General features: G+C 40.7%; 1 protein-coding gene across 1 annotated transcript in view; it reads right to left on the bottom strand.

The window, feature by feature from the left end:
* Positions 1-2,488: 2,488 nt before the first annotated feature.
* Positions 2,489-20,981, bottom strand: part of oca2 (oculocutaneous albinism II) — a gene marked incomplete at both ends in the record, with an annotated part of 42,538 nt that continues 24,045 nt past the window's right edge. Inside the window, 9 exons of the mRNA XM_080033157.1 lie at positions 2,489-2,576; positions 10,909-11,002; positions 12,287-12,380; positions 13,192-13,296; positions 14,077-14,136; positions 14,645-14,772; positions 19,935-20,043; positions 20,205-20,262; positions 20,726-20,873. Of these exons, the coding sequence (XP_079889283.1) occupies positions 2,489-2,576; positions 10,909-11,002; positions 12,287-12,380; positions 13,192-13,296; positions 14,077-14,136; positions 14,645-14,772; positions 19,935-20,043; positions 20,205-20,262; positions 20,726-20,873 (884 nt within the window). The remainder of the gene's footprint in view (positions 2,577-10,908; positions 11,003-12,286; positions 12,381-13,191; positions 13,297-14,076; positions 14,137-14,644; positions 14,773-19,934; positions 20,044-20,204; positions 20,263-20,725; positions 20,874-20,981) is intronic.

A 20,981-nucleotide genomic window follows, 5' to 3' on the forward strand; every position in this document is an offset into this window, starting at 1 on the left:
TGAACAGCTGGATTAGCTCCAGCTTCAAACAAGTCTGCAGTTATGCATCGGAGCAAAACCAATAATGTCCAGCTAGGGCCATCTCACTTTGATTTTTACAGAGACAGACAGTCAATATCACAAGCCTCCGCAGCTGTGTGATGTGTCAGTGCAATAGAAAAAACATTCTCAATTATCGAAGTACATCAACAGAAGATGTCGGATGTAACTGTCAGACATGTGGTACCAAACAGAAGAGAGGTCCATTATACGAGAGCGGGGAGATGGACATTTTTGAACTAACAGTAAAATGTAGTTTGGACACAGCTGAGTTGAGTGACAGTGGCACACTCAGGCTGTCTGAAGGGCACGGGATGTGTGTGTGTTGTGGGTGTGTGCGTGTGTGTGTGTGTGTTGTGAAAGTGATGTATGTGCATGCTTTTTATGTGGTTGAAAGTGGGTATGTGCATACTTTTTATCAATATAAAAGTAGACTATGTGCATGCATTCTTGATGTATGGCCTAACATGATGTAAAACCATGTCTAGATCCCTGATGGTGGAACACAGTGTCTTTAATAATTAATAAGGTACTTGTTAATACATGTGATCCCAAGCACGGCTCTGTAATGTGGACAACACAAACAGATTCCCACGATAGTTACACTTCAAGCTGTCAAGATCCCATGAGAGTTTTAATTGGACACATACATCGATCTGTGTAACAGAGGTTTTTAGACGGCCTGCAGCCTGACTCATTAAAGGAAACATGAAAGTCACTTTTCCTCTCTGTCGCTGCCAATACACACAGTCAGAGCAGGGGCAGGCGGCAAAGGAGCAAACACTGTGAGGTACCAGGAAGCTTTTCACATGAAAGAGGGAATCCACTTCACTCTGGGTCCTCTACGTCACAGTTAAAGATCTTTAACACTTTTAAGTAACTTCTGAGTAGGAAAGTGTAAGTGGACAGAGCAATCGTCACACTTTCAGCAAGATAACGTCTATTTGTTTTCCAATGATACCATCATTAATGACTTGAACATTATTTGCTTTAAGAAAAAAAAATATTTTAATCCATTTATCACGATAACTTTTGGGTTGCCAGGTTGGGTTAGGAAGAACAATGTGACCTCTGACCAGAGCAATCGGACCATTTATCAACGACTTATTACTGTTCGTTCCAATTCTTCCGATATTCACCGCCTCTTGTGGTGGTTGCAACTGCTGTCTGTGGGTGATATCCAGCTCTGTCCTGTCTGTCTCAGTGGTATTTTAAAATCAATGGAGTGAATAATAATGTTCAAATAAGTGGGCAGATGATTCTGTGTCGGTGGAATGCCCCTAACATTGTCGTCTGATACAAAACATAATTAAAGTCGACAGTACACTTCAAATGTCCATTTGGGCCTTTGAGCATTGGACTGCATTTCTGAAAAAATCACAAGCCACAAAGGTGTTCCCTTAACTAGCATCCCAAATGTGGTTCTTATGAATGGCTTTAGTTTAGACGTATCTATAAAGCATTTAACGATATATAAAGAATAACAAACTCAAACCGAGTCAGATATAAAACAAGAAACACCCCAACCTTTATTGTTCATGTTGATCTCTCTGTCTTAATGTTCTAACATTAAATATTAATGAGAAAAATAAATACAGGTGATAGCTAAATTTAACAAGGTAAGAAGATATTTTCCATTCCGTGTAAGAAAAAATTCACATAATTAAACATTTAAAACATTAAATATGGCTAACTGAAAAAAATCATGGAGTTTACATTATATCATTGTGTACACAGAGCAACATTTAGTATGCAATGTTTAGATGACAGGATATGTCTGTTTAACTTAATCATTGTGCTATTCTCCAATGTTATTGATGCTATATTGGTTTTTTATATTCATTCACAAGAGTTTTGGGCAACTGACAAAATATGTTTTGACATCATCCGTTATAAAATCCCTTTCACTGGGTAATGTGGCTCCTTTAAAAAAAAAATTCAACATAAGTTTGGTAAACCATGGGTGAAATGTTTGTCCACAGCAAATTGATCATTGTTCTAAATTGTCTCTTAAAAGCAAGACGTCAGTGCTCATGTGATGCGAAGTTAGCTGTTGCTTTTTTTGTAAACAGATCACATAGATTTTCCAAAAAGAATAAATGTATGACATCAGAGGCCGTATAGCTGGAATCACATAAACCAGTTCAACCCCATTGAGGCAGTATAGCACCATGTACAGCAGTATGGAGCAGGGACCAGCAAAGACACATTTCCTTCCCTTTGGATGGACTCTTTGCTAAGGACAAAAAGGTTCAAGTTTTTGTTGTTGTTTTTTTTCAGTGCATCATACTCATATTTTTGGATGTTGGATTCAAAAATTTGGTAAGAATAATTGTCTGTTTTTTTTAAGTCCCCGCTGGTCTGCACTGAGACATTTTCCATAATGATGGCTGCTGTGCCTCATACAGAGCCTGTGTTGTTATCAGTCTTTTTGAGTGGCATTCGTGGATCACATGTTCCATCCTAGTCCAATGTGGGTGGCCAGCAGGTAGCACATGCCGATCATACACGTCATTATCATCATGGGGAATCCTAATCTGTAAAGAAGCAAGGGGCGAAAAAAATTATGTTTAATCTGATGAATTAAGATTTGATTCTAAACTGAAAAGAAATGCTAATGCAATATTGTCTCTAATATGCACAGTGCAAACCTGTTTGGTCAAACATTGGATAATTTAACGATAAATGACAAAAGAAATGGTAAAAAGTAAGAAATAAAGAGACACACGCTGAGTTAACTTGTGGTCCCCAGACGATGAATCTGTCATCCCATCACAGGATACCTTTAAAACTAATGATGAAATACCCAGCAGCCTAAACCATGTAACTGTACAGTACATGTCAATATTGTAAAATGCATGGTGTGTATTAAGGATTACAGTCTACTCTGGTACTTCACAAAGACACCCAATTTCACAGCTCCCCCTACAGCTATTTTTTGTCCAATTTAATGTAATTTGGGAATGCTAAATGGTCCAGGCAAACGCAATGTATACAATTGAAACTGTGCTATATGTCAATATTTTATGTCATTCTCAATTTTTTTCTTTTATTTGAAAACATGTTAACGGCACTCCAGACTAGACAAATGGATGGGCACTCTGCACTGTCTGCATGCAGCCGATCTGACATATATAAACGGCTGTATTTATGCCGTTGAAAGAAACTTATTTTCTTGCACGGGGTCAAGACACAAGTCATTACCCGAAGAGACCTTTTGCACCATTTCAAATGTTTTTATTAGACCTTTGGATAATAAAGAACCTTCTGTTGAAGAGGGGCGCGGCACTGCTGCGACCCTGCAGTTACACTATCTCCTGTCCTTGGAGAGGTGTGCACTGAAAAGGCAAATTTCATTGTGCTGTAACGGTGCATATGACAATAAAGCTATCTATCTATCTGTTTTTCTCCCATTCTACTGCCGTGAGATTATAACTGTCGTCTTCTATATCTGGGAGCTATTTGATTGTTGTTTCTCTGTTAGACGTATCATGAACTTTGGTGGCGACAGATGGTCAAATTTCTCATATGTCAAAACTTTCTTGGCCGATAAAAGTGATTCTTATTCTTGTGTGTGTGTGTCACTCAGCCCACTGCACGGACAGGTCAGAGCGACACAGCCCTGAGGGAGCTGGTACAGATTCAGTGTTTGCTGAGGGCCTGGGCAGAGTAGCATGTTAAAACGGTCTTGCACAGTATTCGCCAAATGTAATCACATCATGCTTTTATTGAAGGAATCTAAAAAGCCTTCAAGTGCACACAACCAACTAACTCGTCCAATGTTGGCACCAGGGACAGACTACACTTGGTTGTGAGGCCTGGGGAAATGCTGGTACTGCCTGGCATTTGTTTAGGCCAGCCGTATTCCCATTAGAATTACAAGAATTTTATGCAACTGCAGTGAGTGATACAGTCATAAATATAGCATTTGCCATGTAAGATTATATTATTAAGAAGAATATAGGTCAGTACTGTTTCCTAACTTTTTTTATGACCCGATCATAAATCATAAAGGATCATGAATGGTAAATGTGTCCTTAGAGGACTCTGCAGATGGTTTGTCATTTGGATGTCTACCATGTCCTACATGAACACATGGCTGCTCCACAGATCTGGTTGCCCCAAGTCTGTGACACAGATCGGAGGACAAAAAGACAAAAGCAGTCAATCTCTGCCTAAGAAGTTATTCAAACTATAGTAACACTATTGACAAATCTGTATCTGTGCTTTTTCTGTATAACATAAGGTCCTCTGAATGAGAAGCCACCTTAAAGCCACTACGAGTAACTTTGTCCCTTGGCGGCCCCTTTGGACAAAAGCAGTAGTATTTTTACGACGCCCACTGTCGCAAAGCTGTTTTCTAGCTCGTGCCAGGCGTGCGAGTGTCAACTGAGAAGGGGCGCAATATAGTGCATCTCCGTGTGTTGAAAGTGTGAGGGCACGGACTCTTTTCGGCTCCGTGAGAGTGGTTAGTGACACTGCAACTAATGCCAGTCAGTGCCACACACACCTGATTGCAATGAGTTGATGCAGCAGTGTCACCTATCTACTCTCACGGCAGTTAGTATGGATCACGATGAGGTAATGTGTTTATGTTGTTGTAAATAATGACTATTTCAGATGAATAATGGTAATCTGATGATGGTAAAGCAAAGCAAACGTTGTGTTAGTACCAACCGCTCATTCATTTAGGAGTAAACACTGCAGTCTAGTTCGCTCCCGTGAAATTGTATACACGTTGCTTGGCAACGGCCTCGTCCCGCCCGTAGCCTATATCACTCTCCCTTTTAGCTTTTCTTCATTTAATTATTTTTTTTTCTTTGATGGTTCAGCCCCGTTATCAGTCATTATAACGACAAATAACTGTCTAAAACAAGGCTCCCGCTCCCCTTCCCTCACCTGGAGGGATAGGCTTCTCAAATCGCGTTGCTGCGCCACACTGAAATCTGCGACCAATACGGATATGTGATCATAGAGCCTGCACGAGCGAACCGAAAATCGGACTGGGTGTGCGACCAGACCAAAAGCAGTAAAAAAAACTATATAAAAACGTCTTTCTATGCACTGATGGTCTCGTTTGCTGTTAAAGGTAATTTATGATTATCAGAGGAAACATGAGGCTGTTTAAAAGATATTTTAATGTTACTCGTAGCTGCTTTAAAGCCCCATTATCAGATTACTTTTCAGAAAGTATATAATATATGGAGTCTTTTACTCAGAAGAAGCTGAGGAAAGTCAGTTAATGAGGACATTCAGTTAAAGGGTAAATGCAGTTTGTATGTGTGAGTGTGCATGCATGCGTGCATAGTGTGTGTTTGTGTATGTGCAATTAATACTTGATAGCTGTGTCAATGTATTACTCTTTATTGCAACAACAATTTCTTAATGCGGATGAATAAAATTATCTAGTTTCTATTTTACATGCATGTGGAAATGTCAAATTATTACCTGAACTAAGGCCTTACGAGGCTCGTCAAGCACTTAAGCTCATTAATAATAATTTCAACAGGTCGTGGTGGTGCATTTAAATTGAAAGCGAGTCAATCTTCCTGGGAAGCCAACAGAGCTGAGTCACAAAGGTCAGGGTGATTATCATTTCTCTTTACACTTCAAAAGGTTTAATAAGGGCAGAATTGTGAGGATCATTTCAGAGAAAACAACATTTAACTGAAATTATTTGCCATGATCTGCCTTTTTTTTTTTAATTTATCCCCAAGAAACTTCAGTTCATTTTTCGAGGTCTATAACAACCATCGCAAAAACAGCTTTAGACTCCTGTTAACATTTGGCAGCAAGAATTGTCATTTCAGCATTTGTAAGAAGGTCCATAATTCCACACGCACAGCAATTGTAGTAACAACAACATCTGTAACCTGAGTGAGCTTCAACAGAAACCTTAAACACCTCCACTGGCTCTCTATTCCATGTTCAACCTCCTCCTCTCCCTCTCACAAAGATGTGAACGTGATTGGACAAAGGCTGGGCCTTTAAATAGCCCATTAACATTACATCAACTGTATATTTTTTATCAATGTGGAAGGAACGTCCACTTAAGATGGATGGTGTGAATTATCTCAAACTGCTATCATAGGTCACTGAGGTCACCTCCACACGGGTGAATCTCTTTCTGTTGAGCAATAACCCCCCCCCCACCCCCCCCCCCCCCCCCCCCATCACAGGCAGGGAGAGGGCATATTTAAAACCTGCCTCCATACGGCACAGACAGGGACCGGGTTCACCTCGTGCCTTTTACATTACATTGATTTAACTTCATATAATGGAAGCTCTTTGAAAAGTCCTGATGCAATCTCAAGGACTGTGTGACTGTGGAGGCTGTATGCCTGACACAGGACAGCCCTGCTCTCTATGACAATGCTTGACCTGTGCTTTATCATCAGTGTTCTTGCTATAGGGTGGTACAGAAAATGCTATCTGTAGCTCCAAAAAAACATATAGTTTTTTTTTGCTAGAAGTTCAATTTCTTGCAAATAAGCAGCTAGCAACATGTGCAGTCTCCAGGGCAATGGACCATTGTTCCCAGCACAGGTCGCCTCTGAAGGAACTGTATGAAAGGGAACATTATCTCTGACACATGGAGTGACAAAGGGAGGCAGGAACTGAATAATGGTCCTCTTTTAACAGTTGAAATCAAGGTGAAAAAGGTGCACTATGCAGTTTCCGAGGAGGGGGACATTTGCAGAGCCTGCTTTAGGACTACATAGCGTGCTTACTCTGCAGTTTATTCTCAGTATTGAATCATTCTAACATCATAAATCAAAAGAAAATCATTTTTAAGGCACCGGGGATAACATTTAAGAAGACTAGAATATGTTTGTGAACACAAGAACCAATAATACCGGAATAAGTCAATAGAAAATTCTGGAATGTAGAGGTAGGGGAGACGGGGGCTAGTAGGCACACTTTTTACTCTAGTGAGAATTGCTCATCACCTAAACATCTTTCAATAGTCATTCCTACATTAAATTGAAGCTTAATGTGTTTGCTTGAAACCCCTCACTTTTTCTAACTTATTGTAATAAAGAATGAATTAATCATCAAAGACACCCCTACACATTGTGACAACCAACCCCAACAAGTGGTCGGTTTGGGATGCACTGGGTTGTTGTTTTGTTGCCCTTTTTTCCTTTGCATGCTAGCTGCCTTTTCCTGCTCTATTCTTTAATTCTCTGGGGTGTCAGTGAGGAATGAGGATGCAGCTTGACAATTTATTTCGTTATTGGGTTATTTTTCTGGCTGCAGCCTTTTGATAACATGTGAGAACCAACCCCCCAAAAAATGCGACGACCAACCCCAACTTGAATTTCTTGCTAGCATCAAGGCCAACAACCATCTGACAACTTATTAGCTTGCTAACCACAATCTAAACTATAGTTTACCCTTCACACTTTTTTAGGGTAACAAGTGTTTTGTTATAAACCCATTGTGTAAAAGCCTAGAAGAAAAATACTGAGGAGCCAAATATTTTCAATTTTACATGAAAAACACTAACAGTCCTCTCACCTCAAATTCAGCAGTCTAACTCCAAGGAAGACTATGTAAGTGACCTCTGATCCCAATTCTGGATATTTACATACCAAAATTTCACAGACAGCGCCTTCTGGTTCCGAGATATAACGATTGTGACTACCAACCAGTGTGACATATAACCCCGTTCTCCCCTACTTGTTTTGTTGTACAATACCGTAAGTACGGGGGATGGAATTCTTCCGGAACTGACGGAGGCAGCAGATAAGCGAGCTAATATATTATTACATTTAATAATCATCATTATCATTATTATAATAACTTCTTCCACCACTGATCAAACAGCCCTGTAAAAAGGCCTACAGTATTGCACTGAGCATTGGAGCATTATAGCTCATACCCTGCCGAGCTGGACTTTGCACAATATATATACAATGGGTCCCCCCCGCAAGTTAATGGATTGAAGAAAAGGCGAATGATTGGGGCTTATAAGGTAGCAACAAGGACCATACTTCCGACTCACTGCTGAGCTATTCAGGGGCCACTCATGTTCCTTTGTGATGGTCTATCAGACATAAATCCAATGTCCATGCAGGCTCATGTGGGCCTTGCATTGAATCACCTGATACAGTACTGGTGAGTCCCTGCTGTCTGGAGTGGCAGACAGACTCCTCTCTCCCCCAACCCCCCCACCCCCTCACCTGTCTATCTGAACAGCTGTGACCCTGGACACAGACAGCCAATTACAGCCACTGCTTCAGCCCAGAGCAACTAAACGCTTCTGTACTGTAAGTAAACAACAAATACCGTTCTAGTAAGCCAGTAAGTGGAAAAGTCTTAGCAATCAACCACAGACCACTGAAGTCACATAATGTTGAATACTAAATGTTTTATTTCTATTCATTCGCTTATCTAATGTAATAAAGAAGAAATTAATCATCATGTATTTTAATCTTGCCCCTGTAAAGCACTTTGAATGGCCTTGTGTCTATTGTGCTATATAAATAAACTTGCCTTGCCTTGCCTTACTACAGTATATTGCGATTAAGAACATAAATGAACATATGTGGGGATGGATGGTTGCATCCTTATAAGATGGAATCAAAACAGGGAGATACAGTTATCCTCTGGTAGACTGAGATGACATGACTACGATTAGAAGTAAAGTGAGGATGCAATACTGCTGTAATAATGATTCATTTTAGACATTTTAGCATGATATATTCTAAGACTCCAGATGTAAGTGTTTTACAGCCACAGCTTATCTGATCGCCATAAGTTTCACCAAATTAGACCAGATGATGAGCTGTTTGGACACTTGTTCACACACGTTTCGCAAGTGATGTGCAGTGGAAAGTGTTATCTGCTACTACAGTGATGTTTATGAAACTGTGGAAGTCTGCGTTCACCCTGAAAGAGAAGGGCGCTGTCTGTATAGGTGAGGGAACATTATATAAATAGCCTGCTGTTGCCGCCTCAACAAAAAGAAAAAGTGATTGAATAACATTTGGTAATTGTGGAACTCCTTTGAGTCATTTATTTAGGTCAAAAGATAAATGGCAATACAAAGCGTTGTGGCAGAGCTTCAGTAAAGTCCATAATGCATCTTTGAAGTTAAGTGTATTTAGCATGCTAATATAAGCTTATTAGCACAGACAACAGCTCACTCTCATGGGAATGTCAAAAGGAGTGGACTGACCGACCGACTGACAATGCTTTTCCTAAAAGGCAAGGGATCAAAACAGCTCACGAACACAAAAAAAGTATAACTTTGCAAAAGTATAACTGTGCAGGCAGAAAGGCTCAAACATGGCAGGTCATCCACGTACAGACCCAAAATTGGCAGCGGGGATCTATCCCTGTCACTCGGTCCAGTGAAAATGTTTTTCTAGTGACCTTCACCACGTGATTTTTTTTCATGTAAATTTGGAGGCAAAACTCCACACAGCGTTGGTACAGCCTCAGAAACAGAGTGAAAGATTCTCCGTGCACAAAGCAGTGTTTAATACATCCCAGCTGCAGACTTCAAGAAACCTATTCAAACTAAAACTCTGTTACAAAGCATAAAAACCCACAAGGAATGGCCTTGCTCTATCCCTTTTCATCAGTTTATACAGTTCACTTAGTACTTCCATGAATCAAATGACATGCTATTTCCAAGCCATTGCATATATTAAGCCTCATCAGACTCATATTTATCCATCTTTCAAAATCACTGACCAATTCCGTAACTCTGGGCAAGCAAATTGCAAAGTATGTCTAGCTGTTGCGTCACCAGATTGAGGTTTATAAGTGTGCAGGTGGCAGCTTGGAGTGCAGCCTGCTTAACCTCCTTGAGATATAATGACATTCGTCACCGGATTTAGACTTTTTTTTATATATATATATAAACCACAAGAGATTGGTCAAATCAAGCTCTCTATGACTGTTTTAGTCAGTATCACATAAAGCCCTCTAACACTTCTAGGACTTAATACTTTTATTGGAGTGTATCAGATATGTTTGTGTTCTTTCACACCTGCTCCAGTAAATGTTTCTCTGTGGCCTTAGAGCTGGAGAGGACAGACACTGAGGACACACACTGACTCCACTGCCAAAACCAGATGACATTACCTCATGTCTGCCAGCTTGTTTGCTGGCGTTATTTTACTGACAGAAGGATACAGCTGCTGTATTCCAATAAGGTCAGGTGCTAACCCTGAGGAAAAAAAACCCTGCTCCTTCTAAACTAGATGCACTAAATGTGCCAGTATACTCTGCAGCCGCTTCTGCCACATGTCACACATACTGTATCAATGAGCAGGACTCTGGAGACACTCATTTGTGATTCGCCATCTGAACTTTGCGATTTTTGGCCTTTCACTAAATGTTGTCAGGCAACTCAATACACATAGTTGGCATCTTCTAGTGTAGCATATGATGGACATTAACAATGGAAGAAGCCCTTTAGGCAGAATAGAATATAGCCTTGTTTCCACAGAGCAGTTCGGTTCGGTTCGGTGCAGCACGGAATGCATTTATAGCTGTCTCCATTGTCAAAAGCTGGGAAGTGCACCAAATTAAGCTAACCCATCCCTGTCCGGCATAAACCCCCGTCCAGTAAAGGTGCAGGGGCAGCAAGTCAGATGTAGGCTAGTGTCTCCGTGCCCTGCTGAACTGTGCCGTGCTGAACTGTACTGTGCTGCTCAGTGGAAACGAGGCATTTGGTACAGGATTAACAGAACTGCACAAGTCTGACATAAAAAATAAAGCAACTTTGAGATAAATATTTTGCAACATGGTATTTATAAGTTTGCTTTTCTTGATATATGATTAGTGCTCTGGAGAGAGAGAGAGAGAGAGAGAGATAGAGAGAGAGATAAAGAGAGGGAGAGAGAGATTTACCTGAAGAACTCCATGAAGGAAAAGCCATAACCATGTTGCTCAGCAATTCCTGCACACACAACATTGGCTGACGCTCCTATCAGTGTGCCATTTCCTAAACAGACAGCGAAAAATAACATAATAAAGAAAAGTGTTAATTGAAAGCCTTTTGAAAAATATGACTCATGAATAGAACAGTAATGAACAGCATGGGCACAATTACAGATGACAAATATTGTCGTATGATGTCGTGCTAGGTAGATGTGCTCCACTCAAATCCCTGAAATAGGTTGAAAATCCTGATTTAAGTCACATTTCTGCTCATGAACACCACATCACTAGACCGCTAGGATATCGATGTCTAGATCAAGACGGTAGAACGAGTCAGGAAAGAAAATTGACCTATCAGGCGATATCATCATTTGAACAGTTGACTTATGATTTATTGATACCGGAAGTTCAAATCTGTAAACATCTTTCGGGCTTTTCTGCAGTCCTTACATGTCAAGTTTCATTTCCACATTGTATTTCATCTTTCTTCTAGACATTGTATATGGTCTTTATTCTCCTCTGCCATGGGCCCTACACTCTTCCGTACAGTAGAGCAGCTATTAAAGTTATGAAAGCTGAAATATCTTCACGAGTTGATGGTGGTGAAGCCGCCACTGAAGGTATGTGTAAATAGGGGAGACTATACAGAACACATAATAACCCAGGCTGAAGTACACACCATGATGGCCATAAACAGTGTTTACTCAATAGGTCCACACCGTTTCAGGGAGCACCACTGCTAGTTCAAATGAAGTCACTTGAGGAAAAGGACAAGTATTTACCATCATTGTTATAGTAATTATTATAGCAAACAATTGTCACCACTGTTCAGGATTCTCTCAGTGTGTCAGCCGTCATCTGGTATATAACGTTGCACTATTTCTAATCTACTGGGGGGGCGACAGTTATTTTGGCAGTCAGGGTGCGTATATTCATCCTTGGCGTTCGATAGTGCTCACATCTCAAAGAGAGGTGTCAGTGTGATGGAGCCGGGCGGCTGCAACATGATGCTGCAGATCGATGTAGACCTGTCACAGTGCAGTTGATTAAACTGAAACACTATGACAGCTCTCTTACTCTAACCTCTTTCTGTGTCCTTCCCCCATACAAACAGAGCCCCACTCTTGCCATAAGGGCCTGTGCGTCCAGTTGTTAGAGGCTGAAAAAGGCAAACCTTTGAGGGCCCAAAGGCTGCTCTCATGAGGAGCAGAAGAGTGACACAGCTGTACAAAGTGTTGGCTGTCTCCTTCTGTGAGAGAGGCCCCTCTCAATAACACCTTTCAAACATTAATGGCCCTTTTGTGAGTCTGAGGGAAAGCCCAAAGCCAAGACATAGAGAGAGACTTACCCCCGAGACAGGCTCCCATGGCCAAGGCATAGATGAGAGGTTTGATCGGCAGGTTCACGTCCGCATCCTGACTCAGGTTGATAAGGACTGGGATCTGGGATCATTACACAAGGTATACATTGGAAATGATTGAAAATAAATACTGCTTTTAGTGTCCCTACATTTTAAAACATTGTAATATGAAGCATTTTTATGCGATAATACATTGTACAGTAAATTACATAAAAGACATATACACAGGGGCTCCATCTATAAAGTGGTATGTGATGGGTTTTTACATGCGACATACAGTAGGTGATGAGCCAGATCGAATCCACTATAATAGCCCAACAGTGTGTACTCAATAGGCTCATACCGTTTCAGATTTTCCCTGCTGATTGATGGATTATTTACACAGTTGAGTAAAATTCCTTGGTGTCTTCTGACTATAAGTCTACAAGCTAACATAAAGGCTTTCATGTGCAGCGTAGTGGAGTTTATCTCCATTTGATTCCTGCTGGTGTAAACAGATGTTGCGTGACTGAATACTGGTGTGTGCCTTTCTTTGTGAGAGATATATTTGTATGCCAGAGAAAAGCACTCCTCAAAAATGGCGATACTTATGAATGGTAATAAATAAAGAGTCTTTCATTCTCTATTGCACGCTTATCTGCATGGACAGTTGTGTTTAACAGGAGCTAAGTTTTGTGGTCGTGCTAAGGAAAGAGATTAGGTCATAAAAAATGTTGATTAAACCCATACAGTCCAATAATGTGGGACTAGTTATCTATTACGTCATGTATGAATATGTCTAGTTTGAGATGTGCGTGTGTGTGTGTGTGTGTGTTTGCGTGCGTGCGTGGCTGCGTGCGTGCGTGTGTGTGTCTGTGTGTGTGTGTGTGACACGTGACGCTGAAGCCTCTTACCATTGTGGCAGTGAAGGGAATGTTGTCAATGAGGGACGAGGCCAGAGCCGAGATCCACATCACCAAGATAATGGCTATGGCTAAGCGCTGGTCTTCTGGCACCGCCTGAGACAAGAGATGACAAGAGTGACAGATTAACTGCTACTTTCATTGCCACTCAGACGCACAGCCCTCCCCACACCCCTCAGCCCAATCACTGCTTTTATATCACACACACCAATTATGTTCATTCCTTTGACACTGAACCTCTCTACGGGGAGCGGAGGCTGAGAGGACGGAGCTGTTTGAATGTGTGAATCTACCACAGGTGGCTCTGAGTTTTACACACATACATAGTGAGGGCAATTCTCCACATGAGACAAGCGTGATGTTATTTGAAAGGCGGTTTGCTTAGGGCATGCATGGCCAGGTTAAATCAGCCAATATCTCCTCCGTTCACCTGTCCTCTGATCGTATCAAGAAAGAAAAGCCGTGTAATTCCTACCCAGCATGTTGCCCCCGTTGTTTGGAGAGGCTGCACGGGTCAGAAACCATGAATAGCACATAACCTGTCATGTGTGATTATTAGAATTATTGAGGCCCAGTGTCTAAACACAAGCTGACGTACCCATTACTGCTGCAATTCTCCACAGAGACACTCTCGGCTTGCATGATGCACGCGGGCTAGAGTAGGGCTGAAAATTACCTCAGACCCCTTCAACTGCTATGACAGGTATCAGATGGAAACTAAATAATTGAATTCAGAGCTGTGCAGAAGCAGACGGATCTACGTGCTTGAAATGCAATATCATGTCACCTGTGCCCAAATGAATAATTATGCCAGTTGCGGGGAGAGCCCTGAGAGATTTATGTCGAGAGTTTTAGAACCAAAAGGAGGAAACTCACTTTTATAAGCAGTGCTGTCTGTTCTCCAATGTAGTCGATAAGCTGCAGCTGGGCTAAAGCCTGGAAAAGGGGAAGATGAGAAGAAATAGTTATAGGTGAGATTAAACCAGGAGCAGAAAAGCTTTTTGTTTTAAATTTTATATTAATATAATATTTTATTTTTTAAAAGGCACACACAGAGAACAAGAGAAATGATTCAAACACTGGTGGCCGTTCCTTATTGGGACTGCTTCCTGACACTTTACAATGATACATGCAATGTTATATTTGCCAGGACAGAAACAGCAAAGCAGCTGTGACAGTACACTTTCACTTTCTCCCTTTCACTGGGAGGTAAAGAAATACTGTTGATAAGTACTTTTCAGACTTCAGGATCACTGACAGACAACCGTCAATGCCCAGTGTACAATCAATAGAACTAAGCACAGATGCGGTCGAAGAGGAGCCCAGCTAATCCTACATTTATCCCAGTCCTGGCTCACTTTTATATTCGTCTTCATTGCCTTGTGTCAACAATCTCTTAAAAGTCAATGCTAAAAAAAAAATATATGGGCTGTGCGTTAAATACCTCCATCAAAACAAAGAGGGCAGCAAAGAACAGTAACGTGGCCCACTCCACCCGGTGCAGGATGATCTCGAAATCTTGGATGTCAGCCAGAACCAAAAGCCACAGTGCACCCAGGATAGCAATCCAACCTGAGAGAGAGAACAAGAATCCCTTTATAGATAGAGAACACTGTCACATACATAAAAGCATCTTTCATGGTTTACTCCAACAGACACTGAGCTCCATTGTGGCAGATTTTCACAGATCTGAAACAAAAAGGCGACAACCCATAAGGATACACTATATACTCTTTATATGTGATTAAAAAAGTTGCTGTTAACTGATTGCAATTTAGCTCCATTTGCTCTGTGCTCACTGACATGTGAGTTTTATCACAACTGTTAAAAAGAACTGAGACCTTAATTCAATTCAATGCATTTTTTACATTTAGGTCTTCACTTTTTGCTGCCCCATATAACTCACTGATCGACAGCTATCTAACACAAATGTGTGTGTGAAAAAAAAGCCACAAAAACAACATTTTGAGGTTTATTAAATGCATGTCTTTGCCATACTATTGTAAACAGCAGCTTGTCGGGAACCATATATTGAGTATGTGGTCTGTTTTGTGGGTCTGACGAAGCGTTCATTTTCAGAATAAAATATTTGACCACCTTCTAGTCCAGAGGACAAAAGTTGTCACCGGCCTGCTGTTATTTACAATTAAACTGAGTTTTGTTGAAAGAGTGTGCATCCACTTGGAGAAAATGAGATTAAACAGGTGAGCGGCAGTTATTGCCTTGTCCGAGGCCTTGGGGGAAATCATTTCACAACTGATGGGAATTAGTGAAGACAGAGCAACGAAAGGGCAGAAAAAGGAGAGCGAGAGAGGGATAATAATAATAATGAATATTTTTTTCCAAAAATTAAAAGGTAACCTTATTTAGTTTTAAATTCTGTTAATGCTGTTATCTTTTATCCAAAGTTGCCTTTATGGCCAAACATACTGTATACCAGAGCATCGCCGCTGAAGGAAATGTTTCGCTCTTTAGCTGACGTATGAGATTGTTGGAGAAGATTGTTGTAACAGTTCTCATCCAAGTTAAGAGGAGAGTAGAAGAACAAAGAGTAGGCCAACTGGATAAGAGAACATTATTTCTACCACAAACAGCTGCTCTTCATCGGAGGAAAAGTCACATTTCTGTCTGTGATTGATGATTATATAAAGATTTGGATAACATTTCATATTTTCATTCCATAATATATAAGGTAAACTCTTAGCTAATATACCCATCACAGAGTTCCCTTTACTAGCTAGTGTGCTAAACTGAGAAGGTTTAAGGCAATGCCAATGTAATATAAATACATGTAATTGTTTAAGCATTTAGTAGCATCTAGTGGTGTGATTCTCAAATTGCGACACTCACTTTTTATGTTTTGGAGAATTTACAGAAGCTTTGGTTGCCTTCAAGGAAGAGAAGTTAGTTACTAAAGATGGCATCATTTCCACAATAACAAGTGATGGAGTGAAGATGTAGTTATTTATTGAGTCTTTAGTACTTCTTCGCATTCTAACAGGTGCGTTTCCGGCGGACACCCACATACTGTATATAAAAATGTATAAGTTTGTTAAGTTTGTCCGTTCTGTGCTACTGTAGAAACTTTTTTATATGCATTTGTACACTAATTGTACACACTGTATCTTTAAATCGACTTTTGTTTTTGATGGTGAGCTAGTCATTAGAGTACTGAGTAATGAAATAATTATTCAGATCATTTTAAACTTCCCTTTAACATTAAGTAGTAGTATATAGCAGATTGCAAAGAAGAAGAAGAAAAGATAACTAATACCAAAAGCCCTTATAACCTGCATCAGGCCACAAAAGCCAGCCAAAGCCCGGAGCAAGCAGCACATAACACACAAAGGGCTCTAAATGGAGCTTTCAGCCAGGTCTGAGCAGTTTATAATAGACTCATCATGCTCAGGCGGCAGTGTCTGAGACAGCAAATGTGTTGTAAAGTAAAGAAAGTGAACACAAGGCCATGGCAAAGGGATGAATGGATTTCATGCTCTGGCTCAAATGTGTTGTGAACTCTATAGCCTATGGAGAGACACCAATCTCTGATGTAGCCTACCTGGTATCCATTTGCCTTAAAGCAGCTACGAGTAACATTTAAATATCTTTTAAACAGCCTCATGTTTCCTCTGATAATCATAAATTACCTTTAACAGCAAACGAGACCATCAGTGCAAAGAAAGACGTTTTTAAATAGTTTTTATTACTGCTTTTGGTCTGGTCGCACACCCAGTCCGATTTTCGGTTCGCTCGTGCAGGCTCATGGTCACATATCCGTATTGGTCGCAGATTTCAGTGTGGCGCAGCAACGTGAATTGAGAAGCCTATCCCTCCAGGTGAGGGAAGGGGAGCGGGAGCCTTGTTTGAGACAGTTATTTGTCGTCATAATGACTGATAACGGGGCTGAACCATCAAAGAAAAAATGCAATGAAGAAAAGCTAAAAGGGAGAGTGATATGGCTACGGGCGGGACCAGGGTGTTGCCAAGCAACGTGTATACAATTTCACGAGAGCGAAACTAGACTGCAGTGTTTACTCCTAAAGGAATGAGCGGTTGGTAGGCTACTAACACAAAGTTTACTTTGCTTCACCATCATCAGATAACCATTATCTGAAATAGTAATTATTTACAACAACATAAACACATTACCTCATCGTGATCCATACTAACTGCTGTCTCTCGTTCATTCGCTTTGTGAGGACACGAAATCTTTCAGCTCCGTGAGAGAGAGTAGTTAGGTGACACTGCTGTATCAACTCATTGCAATCAGGTGTGTGTGGCAGTGACTGGCATTAGTTGATGCAGTGTCAAAACCACTCTCACGGAGCCGAAAAGAGTCCTCACACTTTCAACACACGGACATGCACTATATTGCTCCCTTCTCAGTTCACACTCGCGCGCCTGGCACGCGCTAGGAAACAGCTTTGCGACAGCGGGCGTCATAAAAATACTACCGCTTTTGTCCAAAGGGGACGCCAACGTGCCATGTTACTCGTAGTGGCTTTAACTAAGATGTGACTAAAGATGGAAAGCCATGGGGCGACCTTAGCTAAGTTGGTAGGGCGTCCCCCCCCCCCCCCGGGCCGGGCCCAGCAGCAGACCCGGGTTTGATTCCCGCCCCATTTCACCTTTGCCTCTCTGCACTATCAATAAAGCATAAAAATGCAAAAAAATATATCTTAAAAAAAAAAAGATTGAAAGCCATTTACATTAAATGTTGCAACTTCACTGAATTACAAATGTAGTATGTCTATGGAAAAAAAACCATCTATGAAAAGCACGAAACTATTTACGGTTTCTTTCCTATGTTCCCCATCCCCACTTTCCAACACATCATGCTTGACCTATGTATAATGATACCCATTCATAACTCATCATTTACATCTGCACATATTGCGTATACATATTTTTATTTCACACTATTATATTCCACGTACAGCACTGTACTTCCTTATACTCCATGTACAGTATTTTTTCAGGTCATTTCCATTTAATCTCGTTTTACATTTGTTTTATATTGATATGAGAAACCTTAAGCACTACACGTACATTTTGACTTGAAATATGTCTTTGCACAATTTTTATGTTTATTTAGCTCTCAGGCAGCTCTGTTCAATTGCGTTTCCTTTTGACATGCTCTTCTTGTTGTGCAAATGACAAAAACATTCTTCAATCTTCGTCTCCATTCTTTATTATATTATTAACATTTCACAACAACTTTAACACAATTAAAACTCTCCAGGATAATACTGCACAGGATTCAATGAAGTTTGCTCTGGACCAGGGACACATTGGAGGGATCAAATGACCGGGCCATAATAATCAGGCTGAAATGAAATCTAACCGTGTGAACTATTTGCAGTTTTAATGAGGCTCAATTTCTTAAAACACGTTGGAATGAATAGAATGTGCCCGCTGCAGTATAGTCAACCCTGACTGTGTGACCTGCACGCATTAATGAGAGCCTGTGTTTGGACAGGAGCCTAGCCCTCCATAGGGACAGAAAGCACGGGGCTGTGGGGTCATTGCCTCTTTATAAATGTCACAGAGAGGCCGCTTAATGAGAGCTGGTTAATAACATTTGCATATTTGGGGGAGAGTCAGACAGAAGAGATACAACCAACCCAATCTGACCCATGTCTCCAGATTCACCAACAGATTAAGAGCTTCACTTCTGTATGTATGTGTGTTCACATCAGCTGATTGGTAACATCCAATCATATTCATATAGGTGAACTTGGTACAGAAACTTTGTAACCTGACAGTGCACTCATGCTAACACCACATGCTGCTGCTGCGGCTCCCTTCACGGAACGATGGGAGATCCGTCACCAATAGCAAATCCATTACAAGCTATATGTTGTTGCTACCGTATGTTTCTATGGCCAGGTATCTTTAAACCAGCAAGAACTCATTTGTTGGCAACAGAAACACATCTTTGGTTATAATGGTGAATTTGTTTAAAAGTGAGGGATCACTGAAGGCTTTCCTCATGTAGATGCATTGACAGTGTTGTTGTAATTACACAGACTTCCTCAAAGGGGCAACAGCAGTTACGCACTATGGCTTTAAGATCTGTTTTAGGTCTTCACCAACTCTTCCTGACAGAAATATTAGTGCATGAACGCAGGTTGCATTCAGTAAATACTTTTCATTAAAAAAAAATCCCAAAAGTATGCCAATGAATGAGCCAGAGATTTAATGGAAACACTCAGGTTTTTGGGCCAGACAATGTAGAAACCGTACGCTGAAAAACACTAAAACGCTCTGCAGAGCTTTCTTCTTATTTTCTGTTTGTTTGTGAATCTGAGTAACATTTAACATTACACATAGCCAACCGATTAGCTTCAATTACAAAGATATCATAGTAAATTGCCCATCATTAATGTGAGCATAGTTTGTTTATGGGTAACTCAGTATTATTGCTTCCTCAAAAAGTGACAGAAAAACACAATTTTAAAATAGTGTTTCAAAGTGCATATTGCAGTTTTACCAGACTTTTAAACATCACTGGTTTGAAAATTGTATCGCATGAATAGATGTGATTTAATGCCGTTTAAATGCGTCTCTCCATCCATGTAATTTGTCGGTTGCTCATGCCCATTATTTTGGCTCATTTCAAATGCTCGCACTGAGGAAGCTGTATTGCCTAATTACATGACAGAGCCTATATAAGCAGCTGGTGGAGCCTGTCAAAAAATGCGTAATAATAATGAGATATGTACTGCACTCACCCAGATCAAGATGAATGCTGGGAACAAAGGAGTTGACAAAGAACATGAGGATCACCACGGCAAGGACGGACACACACTTCACCAAGAGAACCTTGTCTGTTATCCTATGCTGTGGAGGAGAAGAGAGGAAGATTGTATTATACAACCGACTGGATGTTGTCCATTAGTGAAGTTTGAAAGACGAGGCAGGCCTTGGTATTGAGATAACATCAATGCAACAGGTTCACAGTGGGTCAGGAATCTGTCAGAGGGGATAGTTTGAAAGCCTACCTTCTTTTGCAATTCTTGAATGTTTTGCTCCCAGTTCTTATCCTCCTGAGAAATTTGTCTGTCAGACGATACAACATTTTAACATTCAAAAGCAGTTCAGTATAGAGAAAGCACATGCACAAGGGGTTCAAACAATTTCCTAAAGTAGTGGAACATGGTGTCTTTAATAGCTGCTTATAAATACGGACTGAAAGTTGTGCTGTTTCAAAGATATGTGTTGAGTGTGGTTGTGCGTGGGACTTGAATGAATGTGCTATAATTGCTATGTCTGTCTGTCTGTTAAAACATCCGGGACCAAAAAAATATTCAAGGACTTTATCATGTTTTCAATAATAATCTCAACCAAATATGCAGACAGTAGATTTCTCATTCAATACTATGAAAGTATGCACAAAATGCACCAGTAATGTGTGTATGGCGTGTAGGACTACAGAAATAGGTTTCCGTGGGTGTAGCGTTGAAAGCATTCTTAACAATGACGGGCATATGTTCTGTTTTCAATGTTTTGTTTTGTTTTTTACTTTTGGAAGGTCTTCATCATCCTACGGAGCAGACTCTCCAGGTTGAGGACTTTTTGCATCAGGAGACACTTCACAGCTGTCTCCTCGCGGCTGGCCGGGTTAATGCGCTGGGCCGTCTGCCTCCACACTAAGATCTCATGCTTCAGTTCTGGAACAAACGGAGCAGGAGGGGAAAAATCACATGTTTAGTGCATCATGCTCAACACATTGATAACACAGTCATGACAGTGGTGAAGCTCAGAAGCAGTATTTAGCA

This window comes from Ammodytes marinus, assembly GCF_949987685.1.
Source record: "Ammodytes marinus genome assembly, chromosome: 8".
Classification (NCBI taxonomy): domain Eukaryota; kingdom Metazoa; phylum Chordata; class Actinopteri; order Uranoscopiformes; family Ammodytidae; genus Ammodytes; species Ammodytes marinus.